General features: G+C 37.0%; 2 protein-coding genes across 5 annotated transcripts in view; one reads left to right on the top strand and one right to left on the bottom strand.

Moving 5' to 3' along the window:
- Positions 1-210: 210 nt before the first annotated feature.
- Positions 211-11,323, bottom strand: NOL8 (nucleolar protein 8). Of its 4 annotated transcripts, none has more exons than XM_015874666.2 (17): positions 11,162-11,233; positions 10,300-10,470; positions 10,067-10,129; positions 9,617-9,695; positions 9,177-9,324; positions 8,859-8,927; positions 6,635-8,563; positions 6,244-6,360; positions 5,385-5,504; positions 4,995-5,079; positions 4,620-4,764; positions 3,997-4,080; positions 3,105-3,382; positions 2,616-2,742; positions 2,149-2,219; positions 1,461-1,543; positions 211-1,151 (listed from the first exon to the last, which is right to left on the bottom strand). In XM_015874666.2, the coding sequence occupies exons 2-17, from the start codon at positions 10,436-10,438 to the stop codon at positions 1,092-1,094; spliced, it is 3,597 nt and encodes a 1,198-aa protein (XP_015730152.1). In that variant the 5' UTR covers positions 10,439-10,470; positions 11,162-11,233; the 3' UTR covers positions 211-1,091. The 4 variants fall into 4 exon arrangements, with proteins under 4 accessions (XP_015730152.1, XP_015730153.1, XP_015730149.1 ...); XM_015874667.2 differs by lacking the exon at positions 11,162-11,233 and adding an exon at positions 10,992-11,096; XM_015874663.1 differs by having other exon boundaries at positions 529-1,151; positions 11,233-11,323.
- Positions 11,324-11,379: 56 nt separating this feature from the next.
- Positions 11,380-17,808, top strand: part of CENPP (centromere protein P) — a 101,081-nt gene continuing 94,652 nt past the window's right edge. Inside the window, exons 1-5 of the mRNA XM_015874677.2 lie at positions 11,380-11,564; positions 12,324-12,478; positions 12,951-13,105; positions 13,475-13,563; positions 15,797-15,885. Coding sequence (XP_015730163.1) covers positions 12,342-12,478; positions 12,951-13,105; positions 13,475-13,563; positions 15,797-15,885 — 470 coding nt within the window. The 5' untranslated portion in view covers positions 11,380-11,564; positions 12,324-12,341. The remainder of the gene's footprint in view (positions 11,565-12,323; positions 12,479-12,950; positions 13,106-13,474; positions 13,564-15,796; positions 15,886-17,808) is intronic.

Below are 17,808 nucleotides of genomic sequence, written 5' to 3'. Positions count from 1 at the left end.
TGCATACATTGTTTCCTCAGCTGGAAGCACTACTACCTCTCTCACAAAAGTTCTCTTAGTGCACTGGTCAGAGCTCTCTTAGAGCTTTTATTCTGACTTATTATTGTAAGAAAACAATCTTCTGCCAAGGCATCCCAAGGCATACTTGAGAACAATTTCTGATTACTTTAACATCCTCTATTTTCATGACCATCAGTCTCCCACACGGAATAAATTTGAATCTTTGTTTAATTCTAACGCTGCTATTATTCACCATCCTACAGAGGAGTGATCCTTCCTGTGTCACACAGAAGACTGATGAATCTGCCACAGTTGATCCTTACATTCTGCCAGTCCATGCACAGCAAATGATACCAAGTGACTGTCCCCAGGCAGATCACATACATACTGGAACTTCCAAGACAATTAGCCAAGAGCCAATACCTTCATAATACTCTGTATTCTAATGCTGCCATGACTCTGCAGCATATATGCTGTGTGGGTATGAGAACACAACCTCACATGTGAAAATATCTTTCAACAAGCATATAACACCAGCAGTATACACCCTTATTATTTATTAATGTATATACACAATTAAAAAGTAGAAAAATTATCTTTGTAAAGAAATACAAACCTACTAATTTCACAGGTTTTCCCACTTATATACACACTTTCATTAATTTCTGGTACCTTCATAGTACCAGTACACTTCCATAAACATTTACTCTGAAAGTAGAAAATTACAAAAACTTGTAAAGAAACCTCCAATAGGATCTGTTACATTCAGCTGAGTATAGGTTTTGTAAGTATGGATCTGTCTGCTCTTCATTAACCCCACACAGCACAGGGACCCAAGAACACAGCAAGATAATCCACTGTTTCTTTTTTTAATGATCCACTTCTTAGTAAATACACGAAGAAGCAATATAGAAAAAAATCCAAAACAACCAAACCCAAATGAACTTATTACATTGACGTAATAAATATGTAGCTATTAAGAGATAATATGAGTCTTTTACAGTATTGTTTCCCATTAGATCTTTGAATTACCAGAACTTCGAAGAAGTTGCAGAAAAAAAAAGTCTCTTTCAAAGAAGAAACATGAAACATCAAGGTTTCTGTTTTGTTCTCATTTTCCTTCTTGCATCCTTGTGTTTCTTCCGGCATTCCTGAAAACATTTCAATTTTAACACAGCATTATCAGAAGTTGCCAGTTCACCCATTTGTCTCACACTTGTTTTTTCCATGCAGTTAAGTAACCAGTCCTGTGCAATGCAGGCTTTCAACAATTTACCCAACTAGACACAACAACATGAAGTTACAAACAACCAGGTTAAAAAAATATTACTTTCCTGATATGATGAAGTTTCATGTTCTTCTGATGTTCCCAAATTCATTTTTACTGCACATTAGGCAAATAAACAGCCCTGTTCTGTTCTCATGCTGAGTTTTCAAAGAATAGTTGTTTAAATACTCACCTCAAGCAATAATTTACGTCTGTCTTCCCAGCTATCTTTCTCTTCATTGAGGTTAACTGCTCTACAGAATAACTTGGGTCCCTCTGCACAGAACAAATTAATATGGTTACAGCCATTGGAATATGGAATACTTCATAAGACTCATGCAAAATAGTGACAGTTAAAATCAGGTCTGTTATCTTCTGCATATTCCACCCATAACCCCACAACATAGCTGACTGGAACAGATTTTACTCATTGCAGCCTTGCATGGCAGGAAAAATGAAGGACAGCTGTAGCTTTCCTTACTATCCTGAAAGATAAGTTGCAGCAAACCAGCAATCCTTACTTTCCTAGTAAGAACTGATGCAAGGAAAAAAAGAATATCATATATATGCCTGAAAGGAACCAAACACCTCGCTAATTTATCAAGTGATATCTGTAAGTACTTAAAGACCAGCAAAAAATTAGGCTATGACCTAAGAGTGCCAGATAACAGCTCAGCATTTGGACTCCATAGTTTCTGTAGGGATGCACTACCACAATCCATACCTCAGGAAGTGAATGAAAGTTGCCAATTTTTTTCCTCTTAACATCTTGGCTGTATTTAAGCTAGAAACCGTTAATTAATTAACTAGGCAATATTTGTTCCTATTCAGTTGCAGTAAAGAGATTGGAGGGGAGAGAAAAGATGAATAAACTGTTTCACCTCTTAATCGTTCATCATCTTTGGAGAAGAAGAAAAACCTAACACTTCCTGATTGTGGTAAAGGGAGAGACCTAGAAAAGCACAAAGAAATGTCAACGCCATAGAATTTAGTCTCAAGTTCCATTAGCATATATCAAAGCTACAGTCCTTCAGAGAAATAGCAGTATTGTAGAACAGTGCTCCATAGTAGCCAAATATAGCCTTCTGTACAGAAATGTTTAAGAACACTTGACATGCATTTGACTTTTCGCCAAAACCAGTACCCAGTTCAATACTCATACAATTTTAATATTTAACTTCAAATCAAGTCTAATAGCAACATTTTTTAATATTATATTCTGTGCAGTAAGGAGTGATTTCTTTAAAAGAAAAAAGAATTCTCTTGGTTAAAGTTGCACATTGCTGCTATTAAAATTCACTTAGCATCAACTACTACCAGGAAGGCAATGAATACAAAGAGAACTTGCATTTCTTTATCTTTTTCACTTTCTGTTGCCTCTGGCTCATCATCATCCTCAGAGCTGCTGTCTTGGAAACGTGGATCTTCTTGCCATTTGATTTTTATAGGTTTTATTGCTTCAAATACGTAGGGCTCTGCAATAATAGCACAAGAAGCAGATAACTCCTTTTCTTGCTAGTAGATTTCTACTCGAGTAAAATAGTTATATTGGAAAATAACATACTAGAGCAGAATAAAAACTCCAAGAATTTTTTTCATTACTGTTCAAAGAATAACTACAGAACAGTTCTTTCTCACAAGGTTATCTCTTGACACCAGCCCATATGAAACTCCAGGGATGCAAATATGATTAACTTCAATTAAACTGCAGAGATCTTACTAAGAGATGACCGTAATCATTTTGCTTAGTTACAGAATTTAACTTCTGAAAACTCCCTGGTTTCTGAAATTAAAATATGCTATTCCTATGCATGTTCTAAGTGTGTTATACCGTTACCTTCTTTTACATCAGACTGATCCTTGTCATCAAAGAAGGAAAATCTGAAATCACTAGAATCCTGAGCCTCGTTACTCTCAGCATCAGGTCCCAGATGGTCACGCGGAGCTGATTCCTCTGCTTCGTCTTTGTCTCCGGGTATTTCTCCTTTTTCTTTTTGTTTGTTCTTTGAAGATCCAAACAACTCTTTTAAATCAACAGCAATGTCACAATATATTTCTTTAGACACTTCAGGCAGCTTCTCTCTCTCTTCTTTCTTCTTCTTTCTTTTAGCCTTACTGAAATCAGAATGTTTAAAAAAAAGATGAATAACCACCACAGTATTTCTCCTCTTTCTTAGCAATTCCAGTTTCTGGCAATAGAATATTCCAGGGTCTACAGGACATGACAGGCATGCTGTAGATTCAGGTTTCTAATCCATTTCTTTTCACCTCACACAATTTGCCCACCCTTTGAAGGTAAGCACTAGGGAAGCGCCTCAGGTTTATATCCATGAAAAGACAGCAGCCATTCTACTTCGTAACAAATGGCACTCTGACATGACAGTACCTAATCTAAATATAACAATATTCAGGACATAGTTCTATTCCTGAAAATAACTGTTAGGAGCTAATGCTTTCTGTTCACAGATTTGCAAATCTCAAAGCCCAGAACTTGAAACCTGAAGGTGAGAAAGGATGACAGAAAACAGCACACAAAGAAAAGATAGACAAGAAAGACAACGTATTACTTTGAATTTCTACTGGTCATAATCCTTATCTCAGCAATACCAGGGAGAATTTAAAATAACAAAGCTGTCTGCATAGTAACCAAAAAAATCAGCATTGCTGTTTTTGAAAGCCAGCCTTCTAGGGAAGGAAACATCACAGCAGTTACCAAACTGTAATAATACCTCTCTTCTTCTATAGCTTTTGGTTTCTTCTCAAAAACTGTATGATCTTGCCTTGTGGGATCATAGCGGAGGGCATTAATATCCCTGTAAAGACAGAATAAAAACATCATAAAACAACCCATGGGACTTGACAAATATCCAACTCAAAGTTACCATAAAACTTTAAAATTTATTTCTTCACCAAAAAAGGTCAGGGAATATCAAGAAAAATTATACACACAATTGGCTTTAGTCAAATAACTCCAGTAACAACTGTCTGTAAAAGGTTACTAATTGCACATCACTATACTTAACACTGTTAACTCCTACCATATCAGTCCACGGCTATGTGCAAGGAACACCTAATCAAATGAAGAAAAAATCTCCACTGGAAATTTTATGTTAATACCTTAAAAAAAAAGATACCATATTTCTCACATGCAGTCCAGCGAAAACAATAACCTTATTAACTCCTAAGCAAGTAACAATCTAATTTTCTCTCTTACTGCCTAGCTCACATGTTCTTTGTCTAGCTTGTTTATGTTTGTCCCTGTAGAGAACAGGCATGGACTAATTAAGATACCAACTCTCAATCCCAACAATCCAATCATATAGAATATACCGCAAGAACCTTAAGTACGTACTTGAATTTCTTAGCATTTGTGGCCGTTTTAGTTGTTTTTGATTGTTCCAGGTCAACATTCAATAAACTTCCCAGTATTTGCAGATTTTTCTTTTTCTCTGCAGTAAACTCTTCTTCCTCATCTGCCTCCATTGTTTTGGTTTCTCCTAAATGATATACAAATATCAATGTTCCCTCATTATGATCAGAGGAAGCCTGAAATACTTAATGCGTAACACTAGTACAACAGTAGAGCTCATGCAAATAGACAAGCCACTTTCCTCATTATAAAGCTAATTAATTAGAGGCTTTCCACCTTGTTATGCAGCTAGTCTGTGTATATAGATATTATACAGCTCTATTACTGTTATTACCTGGGAAACAAGAACAAGCTTACCTTCTTCTTCACTCTCACTTTCAAGGAATCGAGCATCCATGCGAAATCTTTCATCCGTGCCAAAACGTGATTGCAATTTTAAGAGCTAAATAAAAAGAAATTCTGTTAAGTGCTGGAGAAGAAATCATCAACATATAGTAACTTCTTATTTCCAACCCTGTAACTATTGCGACACACTAACAATCCTTAGCTTGATGCCTTTTTTGAATATGGAGAAACTTCCAAAAATGACAATGCCAGGGAACTCTCCTCACTCTCTGTTGGAGATAATTTCATGATTAAGTTTGTCAAAACCATAGCACATACACATGCAAGGCTACATACCCCATACTTCCAAAGCAATGTTATGGTGACTGACAAGAAACCTAAGTCATTAATAGCTTCACTCACTTTTTCACCAGCTTTGCCTTCAAACTGCGGTTTAATTTTGAATCTCTCGTCATCTGTTTCATCTTGATCATCTTCGCTGCTTTCAAAGAGTCTTCTAGAAGATTTAGGATCATGTTCCATCTTTGTTTAAAAGAAAAATACAGGAAGGGAACCATTTTCAGAAGTTTGAGAAAATAATTCAGCATTAACTTTCTTCATGTGCTTTCCAGCATACCTGAGAAAATGCATTTCTAGATTGACCAATTTACTGACCCACTCATTTCACATCTTATGCCATATACACACCTTCTAAGATTTTTACAGTCAACGATCATTAAGTTTAAGTAGAGGCAAAATATCCACATAAAAACTAACTCAGGTATTACAATTTGAGCTAGCCATATGAATCCAAATTCCTGATTATACAAAAGGAGACCAACTTTAAAATATCAATGTCTAAAACCCTTCTGAACAAGTCTCATTCATGGTATAAACTGCAAAACATTGTTTTAGTCCGTTGATAAATATGAATTGCAGAAAAGATAAGCACACCACAATTTTAAAACACAACTTCTTTGGACTCAAACATCACTCTATAAAACAAGACTCTGCATTAATAAAGATTCTTTGTCCACCGTATTACATACAGATCGCTATCCTCCTTACCAATTCTCCAGCATTTCCAGTTTCTGCAGTTAACTGATATACCCTTTGTTATAATCATGTTAGCCAAAACAGAATCACTTAAATTATTTGAAATATTTATTGTTTAAATTTTCCTTTCACTAACCTATGAAAAAATAGTCTTCAATGTAAAAGTTAGTCCCATCGATATAGGATTGCCTCAAAGAATACTAGAGTTCCTCCTAGCAACACCTACTATTTCATGCGTATCTTCCAAACTTTCATCTTTCTCCAGTGTTTCATCCACTTCAGCTTCACTTTCCACATCTGAATTGAATATGATGTGTTTATGCTTGTTTGTTGGCTGGCTATCCTACATAGGAATAGAATGGACAGGTTAACAGTAAACACTGAGCGCAGAACTATCTCGGACACATTTCTATGACAGTAAAGGAAGAACCCAGCACTCCTTTTGCAATTCTAAAGATATCCCAGGAATTAGGTATGTAACATTTTACATATATTCTGAAAACACAAACTGAAAAATAATCAAGAAATCCACAAGCTTGCAAAATATCTTAAATTATAAATAATTTTCCCCTTTTGTTTTACTGCCTGCTATTCAGACCAGATACAAGTGTAATTACCAAATTTGAAAGAGCTCCTTGGATGAGCTGCTTCTGCAATTGCCTCTCTTTCTGTCTCTCTTCCAGAGCTGCCAGCCTCTTCTGGTTATCCTGCAATTGTTTTTTTGTATCAGATTCCTTTGAAGCAATACCTTGAAGATCTTTACTATCCAGGAGACTCATCTTCCTATCTGCACATTTCTTAACTTCACATTCTGGACTTGCTTTGCTTACATCTGTCTTCATTTTTTTTGAAAGCAGTTTTGGGCTTTTCAGTTGTCGTTTCACACGTTTCTGTGACATGGCAGCATTGCTATCCAAGTCACTGCTCTCACCTTCACTTTCATCAGTGCAAAGAACAGTATCTGCATACTCTGAATTCTGGTCACCTTGCAGAGAATTTGTTTTTGTGTTCCTTCCTTGTAAACGTGGCCTGCAAACATTCTTATCTGCTAAGAAGGAAGAATCTGACAACTCTTTGTGCTGTTCACAATGTACATTTTGTTTCTTTTTAGTGCCAACTTCAAGAGAATCAAATGGATGATTCTCATGTTGCCCTTCAGATGACTTTACCCCACAAAATGGAGAAGCTTCAAAACCTAAACTTTCTACAGATCTCTTTTTAAAGTCAGTGCTGTCCTTAGTTGCCTCATCACAAAGGGCTCCCATTCCTCTGAAGGGCTGGAACTTCAAACATGAATTATTTCGTCCCTTGGAGCTTTCCTCATCAGCATTCTCCTCCCCATCCAAAATGGCAGCAAGTATATCTTCAGGACAGATGCACTTTTTATTAACTGCAGGAGGAATTTTGGAACATTTTGGCTTATGTACGACATTGCCTTTAGCACTTTCTTTAATGCTGCACTGACTAGAACTCTGTGTACTATCCAATTCTTCCACTGATGTCTCAGATTCTCCAGCAGCCAGTGCTTTTAGGTCATCTAATGTAAGGTCTAGACGGTAACAGTTTTGCATCATGGATTCATAATCAGAACTGGTTTCAGACTCCTCTTCCTCATCAGACTGTGAAGAAGAGCTCTCACTAGGACTTGCTTTTGCTGTACCGTTACCTGCTGTACCCAACACGGCAGAAACGCTAGGCTTCCTCATTTTCCCTTTGCTTTCAACATGCTCTTCTTTTAAACTGTGAGTTTTTGGTGAGAAGTTATTTACCAAATCACATTTCTTACTAGATAACGTTTGTTTATTTTGCTCCTTCACCTGCTTAGAGTTTTCTAAAACTGCAGTTTTCATGCTACTCTGACCTGGGGCTTTACTCTCAGCAATAATCTCATCTGTATCCGCTGAGTCATAACCATTGTCCCATTCCATAGTCTCTTTCTCTTTACTGTTTCCTTTGACAACTTTCTTCACGGTGTCTCCATTGCCTAAGGACCAGTGAGTATTGTATTTTAACTTAAAATTATCTCCAACAATTTCTAGGTGGTCACTTTCAGTCTCAGCATTTTCATTCTGTTCTTTTTCCATCTTCTTCTTCATCATTGCTCTGATTTCCTCTTCGGAATCAATGTCACTGTCAGAAGCATACATTCTGTTATTTGGAGACATAACTCTAGAAATGCTGTTTTTATCTGATAGCAAACTTTGCCCTGAAATACTACTATTAAGACTGCTTGATGGAGGCAATTTAGACTTATCACTGGATTTGGTTTTCGATCTTTGACTTATCTGCAATGAGCTTATGTTTCTCAAACGTGACTGACACGCAGCAGGGAGCACTTCCACTCCATTCAGATCCTCACTCCCTAGCTGTCTTGTTTTTTTAGGTTGCTCCTTAGTCACAGGGAACTCTCCTTGTCGCTTCTTGCTTATGCTGTCATCTTTCTCTTCCAAATGCCAAGTAAGCTTGGATACAGGAACTACATGTGTCAAGTCTTCCTCCAGCTTTCTAAGATTGTGGCAATATTTTGACGGGTCATACTTCACAATGTTCGTAGGAATTAAGGAATAAAACCAACATGATTATTTCAGCAAGCAGAATTCTTATCTCTGCAAAGTAAATTATAAAGGAAAGGAAGAGTTCTCTTAATGCTAGGACAGCATGCCTTTAAACAAAGGGCCTGCAGTCCAAGTAAGTTATTCAGAACACAAAAAAAAACTTATTACATTTACTTAAGCATGTCATAGTAGTCAATATGAAGGCCACTTAGCAAATATATATTTATCGTTAGGATAAAAGAAAGAAGTGAATTTTATTTATGTCCAACCAAATCAAAAAGGATATTTTATTTTTCTGTTGATTCCTAAGGTGAAGGATTGGGAGGACTCTGCCAAATTTACCCACAATCCAATTCTAAAAGAGAAGAAACATAAATTAGTATGAAAAAGAAGTACAGAAAATAACACTGAATAAAAGATTCATGACAAGAATGACAAGAATATGTAAGGTATTTCCCCAGGCTACTTATTAAAAGTTAAATAATCACATTTCACACAAGTTTCCTTATATACAGCGTAAAGATTTAACATAGATACAAATGGAATAAGTTTGTGCCCAACTCTAATTTTTGTTTTAATTCTCCAGACAGCTCCCCCACCATACCTTATGGTCTGGCACCTCTGTACCTGGTACTGCTCTCATATGAAAGTCTACAACTCCAGCCTTTTTCAGTGATTCTAGAAGAACTGTTTCATCATTTCTCTGTGGCTTTTCTTTCTGTAGCTTCGCTTCCTCCCTCTCCATGGCAAGCCTGTATCAAAAAGTACACCATGTATGAGAAAAAGATTTGCCTGTGTGATAAATCATAACTGGCAGCAGCCCTTCACACCAAAGGAATTAACATAATTCTGATTATACCTGAGCTTTAAGGGAGTAATAGTGACAAAAAGATCATGCTATCAAATATCTGTCACCAGCCAAGAAACATCAATAAAGATTAGAAAGATTAGGAGCATTGCAGACGCCTGAAGCACTGCCATAATATTACATGTTAAACAGAAAAAGGGCACCATAACCAAAAACGGGTATTTGTTGATTTTTACCTGTGTAAAAAGCTTTCTTTGGCAAATTCAATCTGCAGTGTCCTCCCTCCCCATTTGGTTTTATTTAAAACAGATATGCCTGTAAAAGAACAAGACTGGAACTCAATATTTTCTATATTAAAAGATGCACGCTGAACTTAACAGTGTCGCCTTTTGTACATGGAGAGTCTAACATCTTACACTTAAACAACACCTACATTCAGAATCAAGGTTCTGACTTGAATAGTTCTATTTGGATCTGTATGAGTGTCACGGGCACAGGTAAATCTAGGTAACCCATGACAGATTTGTTCTTAACATTGACAAAATGTTTATGACAACAAAATCAATCCAGGTCTACCTTTACCATGTCCTGCCTAGACAACATCAGATGTATCATGAATAATGTAACCTGCTTCAGGAACATGATTTATTAAAAATTAATATATATAGATATGTATATATACTTACATTTTCTAAGATCTGCCTCAGAGCTGCTGACGGTGACGTAAGCAAAAGTTTTCGTAGGGTTCCCTGTTCAATGACAAATATTTAGTTAATTTCTATACACTTTCAGTATTTCCCTTAAAGCTGAAAATAATGTTATTTCCTGAAAATAAAGCACCTCTGGAGCAAAAAAATATATATCTTATTTCACATTATGACTTGAAAAACAGTTTGAAAGGATGATTAAAAGCTGTTACCCTGCTCATCTTTCCTGGTGATAATCTCTACATCCAAAACACGTCCAAACTTCCCAAATCTCTCTTGCAGTTCAGCCTTAGAAACCGTATGGCCAAGCCCTCCGACATACAGCCGTTTTGACACTTGTTTCTTCTCCATATTGAAACAGCCAAGCTATCACATCTGTTTTTCTGTAGGGAGACATAACAGCAGTTCACTAGTACTTAAATATCATGGATTATGTCAAACACTATATCAGATTATGAAGAAAAGAAGTAATTCTATCAAAAGTTCTCCACAAAGAACTATAGAGAAGAATGCTTTGGTTTGGGACTACCATGTTATGAGGAAATCTATGAAGCAGTTAAGAAACAGCAAAGTAGAAGGTGAGCAACTGAGAGGCCATGCAGTGTTGGGGTGAGGTGTGTGTTGAGCTGTGCCATTGCCTCAGGAGCAGTGAAAGCAGCTGCAGCTCCCCCACACTCAACACATCCCCTTATAGCTTAATAAGTTCTCAAGTGGTAATAGCAGCAAATATAGAGAAGGCCAATGCACAAACTCGGGCCTCTCTCTGCAGAAACCGCTCATTCTTCAGATATTGAAAGAAGAAACATGAGTAAAAGAAGCTTTCCTTGGGAAGGAGCAACCCAGCTGACAGCATTAGGCCATAAGCATTAATAAGATCCCCCCTTAGCCTCCTCTCCACGCTGACCAGGCACAGGGCTCTCAGTCTTTCTTTATAAAGGAAACGCCACGAGGGATTCACGCCCGCAGCAGCACAGTGTGGAAGGAGGGACGAGGGGTGTTCCACACGGCTCCCAACGGCCCCACCGCCCTCAGCCGCGAGCAGCCGGCACTTCGAGCACCTTAACACCCCAATACCGGATTCTCTGCCCCCTCCCCACCGCCGTCCCAGCACACGGGGTCCCGCCGGGCCCACGAGCTCTGCTCACCGCTGCCGGGTTCTTGTTGGCAGCCGGGCCGGTTTGAGAGCAGCACACAGCTCCGGGGAATGGTGGGAGCTTTGGGTGCAACCAAGCAGGAAGGAAGGGAGATTTTCCACAAGACGTAAAGAAAATAAAAAAAAAGAAAAAACCAAGCACAAACGTAAATAGCTACATGAATAACGCTTTTATTAAATACTTCGAATACACTTGGGGTGTGCTCTTCGAGCTGGTTCCTCAGGGCAGTGGGGCTGAGCGGTGCCCCCCGCTGTGGTAGCGCCCGGGGCTCAGGCTGGGCGCGCACTTCGAAAGGTCGGACCGGCAGGACTTATTTATGAAAGGTGACTATTCCTTGTGTCTATCAGCTGCTTTTTGCTCGTTAATGCTTTTGTGTTCACTAAGAGCAGCTGTGCTCCATCCCTCAGGTGTCCAGCCCAGCTGTGCTCCATCAGTGCTGCATTAGGAGCAGTGCAGGCAGTGCATGGTGCTCTGTTACTGCCAGCTGCTTCATGAGATGAAATCGCATTCACCACTCTCAAATCAATCCTTCTATGCTGCTTTCCTCTTTTTGCTGTTATATCTGTGGTTTAGTATAACTATCAGAAAGAGCAGTGCAATGGAGATGGTGATATGGGAGGTGTAATGACAAAGGGAGCAGCACAAGTGTAATAGTGTTACAATAGACAAGAGCTTACCTTCCTATCACACAGCTGAATTGCCTTCACCAGGGCTGACCTGGTCCTTTCCTCAAGTGCTCAATCAATGGTTCAGGCTGTGACTCAACACTTCCAGTACAATCACAGTGATTTATGTTTTGCAATTGGCCTAAAATTTACATTTAGAATCCATGAATTCTATTTTCAAGGTATTAATACAACAAAACCATGTCAGAACTACTCGGGATAATTAAAAATGGTAATTATTAATTCTTTAATTTTCAAAAGACATAAAATATAATTGGATTGTTTCACACTATGGCAGGAGACGTTGCCTAATGCCGTATTTACATTTTGAAGTTAATTATTCGGAAAAAAATACATTGTGAATAGCGATCCATTTGGGGTGAGGTGGGATCTAATATGCTCATTTGTTGTGCCTAGTGCCTTGGAGTGGGAGAAATGGACAACAGCGTTTTTCAAGTTTATGAAGATGAAATTCAGTTGTTGGAAGAAGAAATTAAACGTTTGACTGAAAAATATGAAGATCTCCAACAGGAATCCACCTTTTATTCTGATGAAGAAGTACAGAAGTCAGCGTATGTCTTATTGGCATGTCTTTATCAAAATTCTTGCTGTTATGCTTTTGCATGTGTGTTAAGATATTAGGACTTGTACTTATTGTTACAGTGATGCAGGTCTTGTTGAGGACATGGGACAATTATGATAGAAGATTACAAGTAATGTGTAGTTGATTTCTTTTCAGTGAAGGCATCACAGCTCACTTTTATTGTATGTTCCTCCAAGTGTTTATATATAAAAGAATAAAGGCTCTGTCTGCCTGGCAATGAACACAAAGTATTTCTTCAGGCTGGAGATCTAACTGAAATGAGATTCCTGACAGCTGATCTTAGACTGAAAGTACTCAGAACAAATTACAAATGCCTTTAATTTAATGATACTTTTGTACTGATTTAACAAAACTTTTTCCTATTTCTTGAATATTTTGTTTGTTGCTTTGTTGTATATTCTTTTCTTATTTCCATTTTGCTTTTTTTTTTTAAATTCTAGGAAAATATTCCAAAGAGAATTTCTGGGACATAAGGGACATGAACCTCCACTGGACCTGATAGCTGAACTTGAAAGTCTAGAGAGAGATCTCTCCTTTTTGGTGAAGTTTACTGGTATTCAGATCACAAGTCATTCTAAGAAAACATTAGAAAGAGGTAAGCATTTTTATGGCTGTTAGTGGTGCTATACTGAACATGTTCCAGTTGATTATGTTTGTGGATGCATGTTGTAATTCCACTTTAAATGTTAATAGGAAGAAAATTCCATTGTATTTCAAATTAATAGCATTTATTGAGAAAATAGTTTCTCAGCAAGTACTGTATTTTACTGGGTGGAAAAACAAAAGTCTGCTATGAAGTTAGTAGTTCTTTTCTTAGTATGTTTCACTTACTTTCATGATTTCTGTGACTGACAGTGTTGTTTGGTACTTTAAACATGACCAGTGGCAGAGATACAGTAATAGTTGAATAGAGCTATTACAAAGTATTTTGCTAACTTTCTTTTTTAAACTTTTAAAATAACAGCTGCAAATCGAACAGTTCAGAAGCACAGACTGTCAGGAAATTGCCAGTCCTTGCCTTTTTGTTTGGAATTCCAGCTTCTTGAAGTGCAGGTAACAATCACTGTATATATAAAATAAAATAAACAAGCAAAACTTCAAAGGAACAGATATGAATACTTGAATTTTCAGCTGAAAACTTTTAACTGGTGTTTTATCATTACGGCTGAGTTTCCTTGATGTAAACCTCTCCATGACAGATGGACCCAGCTTTTCAATTCCAAGTGCATCCAAGCAAAATAACTCTAAAGTTCAAGTTCTACATCCAGACATTAAATTCTTACCATGTTCTCCTATAATCTGGTATCTTGATCTGGAGAATGGAAAATTCCAAGCCCCACATCTCTTGAGGGAGCAGAGGAAAAGCTAAAGCATTAAAAGCAAGAACAGTTTCTATTTTACTTTGGTTCTACTCCTACTCATTTCATTAGTGTGAATTGCCATTACATCATGGGGACTGCACAAAGGTTCCACCAATTATGACACTTTCTGCAAGGAAGCTCTTGTCTGAATCTATTAGTACAGGATTTAGGATGGTAAGCAGTGGGAAGGAGCTGTTACCCCAGTTTGTAGTAATTCTTTTTTTTTGACACTGGAAAGTTTCCTTCTTAGGAAAACTTGATTTTCAGCTCAACTTTGAAGGTGGCTTTAAATAGTGTATTTGGACCCGATGGTATCTGTGGATTGTGTGATATGGAATTTCAAGAGTTGAATGAAGTTATTTTGCAAAGCATGGCTTAGAACTTAAAGTTCTTGTAGTACTTTTGTAGCACTGGCATGTAAAATTGCACTTAGCTTTAGGTATGGAAGTAACCTGCATCCATCGTGGGACTTGATTATGTTTCTCACTTGCATGGTCCTTGGAATGATAAATTCTTTGTGTTCTGTGGTATTTGATGTTAATGGGGCACAGATGATAATCTGAGTGTTTAAATGGATTCTACCACTAGATGACAGCACTTGCCTGTTTAGCACCTAAAACCAGGGCTGACAGAATTACTTTGTAGGTATGTTATGCACAGAAAACTAAGTGTGTTTGTATGAAGAAGACAAACAAACAAGCCTTTAGTTAATAAAAACACAGAATTTTAACCCGTAGATTACAATTTAAAATACAATACAGACTACATATTACTGTAGCTTAACTGAATCAAATTTGTACCACCACCATTCTGTGCTTTTTCAAGCCTTTGAGTTGTGAATGTATTCAGGAAAGCCATAAACTAGTCAAGTAGACATGATTGGAGAGCACTTTTTTTTTGCCACAACACATATGTTTAGGCTTTTATTTATGGTGTTACCTACACAAATCAAGAGTGTATGGCTGCAAACAGTTATTTCTGTTCCTTTGCACAATTTTTGTGGTTATATATTATCCTGAATGGTTTTAAAGGCTTTGTATTTTCTTGTAGATGTACAAATTAAAACATAATGGCTTGGATACAGCTGTAAAATATGGTCTGTTGTTTTACTAACATATGGTTTTGTATTATCATTTTGTTAGAACCATTTAAATAGGTCTTGAGAGAATTTAGTTGTAGTGAGAATTTCCTTGTAGTGCTGAGAATAAGGAAGAGTACAAAGTCTCCATGTTAAAGTGAAATGTTTGTTATGGTCTTCAAGGTATTATTCATTCACCATTAATCTGATGTATTCCTCTGGGTGCTCAAGAATTAATACAAAAAAGATTTAAATTATTCCATGGCTTCATTTCTACTGAATGATCGTCCTTTCTCGATGTTTTCTTAGTTTGTTAGGTTTTTTAATTTGGGAATGTTTTGTTATGTATCCCTGAGTAGTGTGTTATTGTAAAACGAGACAGGAATTTGAGACAAAACAATAGGTTGTAAAATGGAAGGAATGCAAGCAGGAAAAGGACATCCAAATTTTAGGATTTTAGCATTAGGATGTTTTCCAAAAGGGATATTAAACTTGAGATTTCTGGTTTTTGTGATGGAGGAGAAGTGTTGAAAAGTGAGAGGAATCTGCAGTATCAGTGACATGGAAGGGAGTAGATGAACTTGTGAAATAATCTTCTTTTACAAATGTCTGTTCTCTGTGCTGAGTAGCTTAGATGTTAATCCAACATCTTTATTGCCTGAATAATGCTGATATGTTGAAATGCAAGAAAATTTTTGTGCAAGTAAGACATAACTTAGAAATACTACAATAGATTTTTATGTGTAGCAGTATATGCATAGATTTTGGTACATTTTATACATATATGTTTCTATATTTCATTGTAGAGCAACTTCTAAAATATTGCGTTGTTGTTTCTCCAATCTAGAACAAGGAGAATGTGTCTGTTGCTATCACTGATCTCAGCATCCTAGTGGAATCTGGACAGTGTTCAGAATTAAGCAAGTTTGTGTCCAGGTAACATTGAGGGTTTTTTTTTTTGTTTAAGAAAAGTTATTGTGTAGGCTATCCAATGCTGAAACAACATGGGGTTCTGATGAAAGCTGCTGGCAATTTCTTTGGGAGGCAATGTACTGTTAGCCCAACTGTAATGCTTCCTGTCATGAGTCCGTACCCTTGTGGAGACAAGATGGAGTGGACCATTCATAAGGCCTGAAAGCGCTTAAATGAATTCATGTCAGACAGGAACATGTTGGGGTTGTAATGTGCTTTAGATGTTTGGAATTGTTTGGTTTAGAGAAATAGCTACAAGATAAACTCAGATACTGTATTTTCATTTATATAATCATGAACTTGCCAGCTTTTGGTACACAGGATGATATTTGAGATTGCTCTGACACCTTATTGATCTTCATGAGATTTGCATGGGCCCACCTTTCAAGCTTGTTAAGGATTTTCTGAATGATATCGTTTCCCTCTGAAGTGTCAGTTTTAAACTTGCTGAGGGCACACTCGATCCCACTGTCTCCTTGTTATAATTAAATTATTAATTATTACTGGGTAGCTAACTTAATCCTGTCCCTTAATGTGTTACTTTTTAGACTTGAGCATGGAGAGGGAAGGCAAGTGGTTGAGAAAGAAGGAAGGTCCATTAAATTACCTCAGGCCTAGTTAGTTCATAGACACAGCTGAATGTTTTGCTTAGAAGACTGGAATTTCCATTCAAATCTACTACAGCTAGCGGTAGGAGGAGGAGTAGTGGTTGAATTCACTCAAGAAGCTGGATTTAGAAAAGGAAATTACTATTTTTTTCATGTGTATTTTTTGACAGTATAGTTGTCTTGGGATTTGATGGTTATACCAGAAACTAATGTATTGAAATAATAGCTTCAGACTTCATTTCATCCTGACTGGAGCACTTCTGTTTTGCCTCTGTTTTTTCACTATCCTTGTCCTTTTCCACATTACATGAGTATTCATAGTAAATATAAGTTATGCCAGTGTAGAAATTAATTATGCTGCAAAGTAAGTTATGCCAATATACTCAACTGGCTGAAAGAGAAATAATATATAACTTCTTTTATAAATTACATTTATTACTCATTTAAGGCAGGAAATATGTTGCCAGAGTGGAGTTAATATTGGCAATGTCTGTTTAGATAGCAATGCATCATTATACTGGCTTAATCTGATAATGTGATGTTTCCTTAAGGTTTGTTTTCTCAATCCCCTTTCTAGGTTCAATTCCCAGTCCCTTCTTTTCATGCCTAATTTCACACTTTATTTTCCCAGATAGTTCTTCTATTCTTCAGTGTCCCAGTTACTCTTAAAATCTTGATTACTAAATTTTTCTTCCCCCCCTATCCCTCCAGTTCTTGTCCACCTGAATCTGGTATTGTTCTTTTCAGTCTCCTCATCTTTTTCTTCATTTGTCTTTCACTTCCATGGCCCAGCCTTGCCAAGTGCCTTTTCTCTGGTGGCCTGAATTTTTTCCTCTTCATCATTCTAATTTATTTTTTTTTTGTTACATTTTTCATAATGCATGATCTTTAATAGCACTGGAGTTAAAAACTTGGCAGTCAGTCCTAATTCCCAAGCCCATCCTGCTTTGGAAGAAAGCAAGAATAATGAAGCACTTGAGCAATGTGTTTTTTAAAAGAAGGAAAACTGAAGTTCATTTTCAACTAGGTAGTGTTGGAATACAACACTTATTTTGAAAGGTGTGCTCTTCCTTATACATGGTGTAACACTCAAATGTCTACAGATAGAACCACAACACTTCTATTTCTGTGTTTTTCTCAAGTGCCCTTGCACGAGTTATAACCCATGTTAAACTATTGTAGTACTGAGGACTACAATATCCATGAAAAATCCTCTTACCCATTTCTTCTTTTTATTACTTAACTAATCTAACAGGTAATGGGAAACAAACAGCTGCAT

Source organism: Coturnix japonica, chromosome 12 (assembly GCF_001577835.2).
Source record: "Coturnix japonica isolate 7356 chromosome 12, Coturnix japonica 2.1, whole genome shotgun sequence".
Classification (NCBI taxonomy): domain Eukaryota; kingdom Metazoa; phylum Chordata; class Aves; order Galliformes; family Phasianidae; genus Coturnix; species Coturnix japonica.
The sequence above is the reverse complement of the archived record's forward strand: the minus strand, read 5'-3'. Positions and strand labels throughout refer to the sequence as shown.

Excerpts from the sequence above, each read along its gene's own strand:
- NOL8 (XM_015874663.1), bottom strand. The coding sequence starts at position 10,438 with ATGGAGAAGAAACAAGTGTCAAAACGGCTGTATGTCGGAGGGCTTGGC. Across the intron at positions 5,505-6,243 it reads TGGAAGATACGCATGAAATA|ATGGAACATGATCCTAAATC; the intron begins GTAGGTGTTGCT and ends TTTTAAACAAAG. Across the intron at positions 4,765-4,994 it reads AAGTGAGAGTGAAGAAGAAG|GAGAAACCAAAACAATGGAG; the intron begins GTAAGCTTGTTC and ends TATATCATTTAG.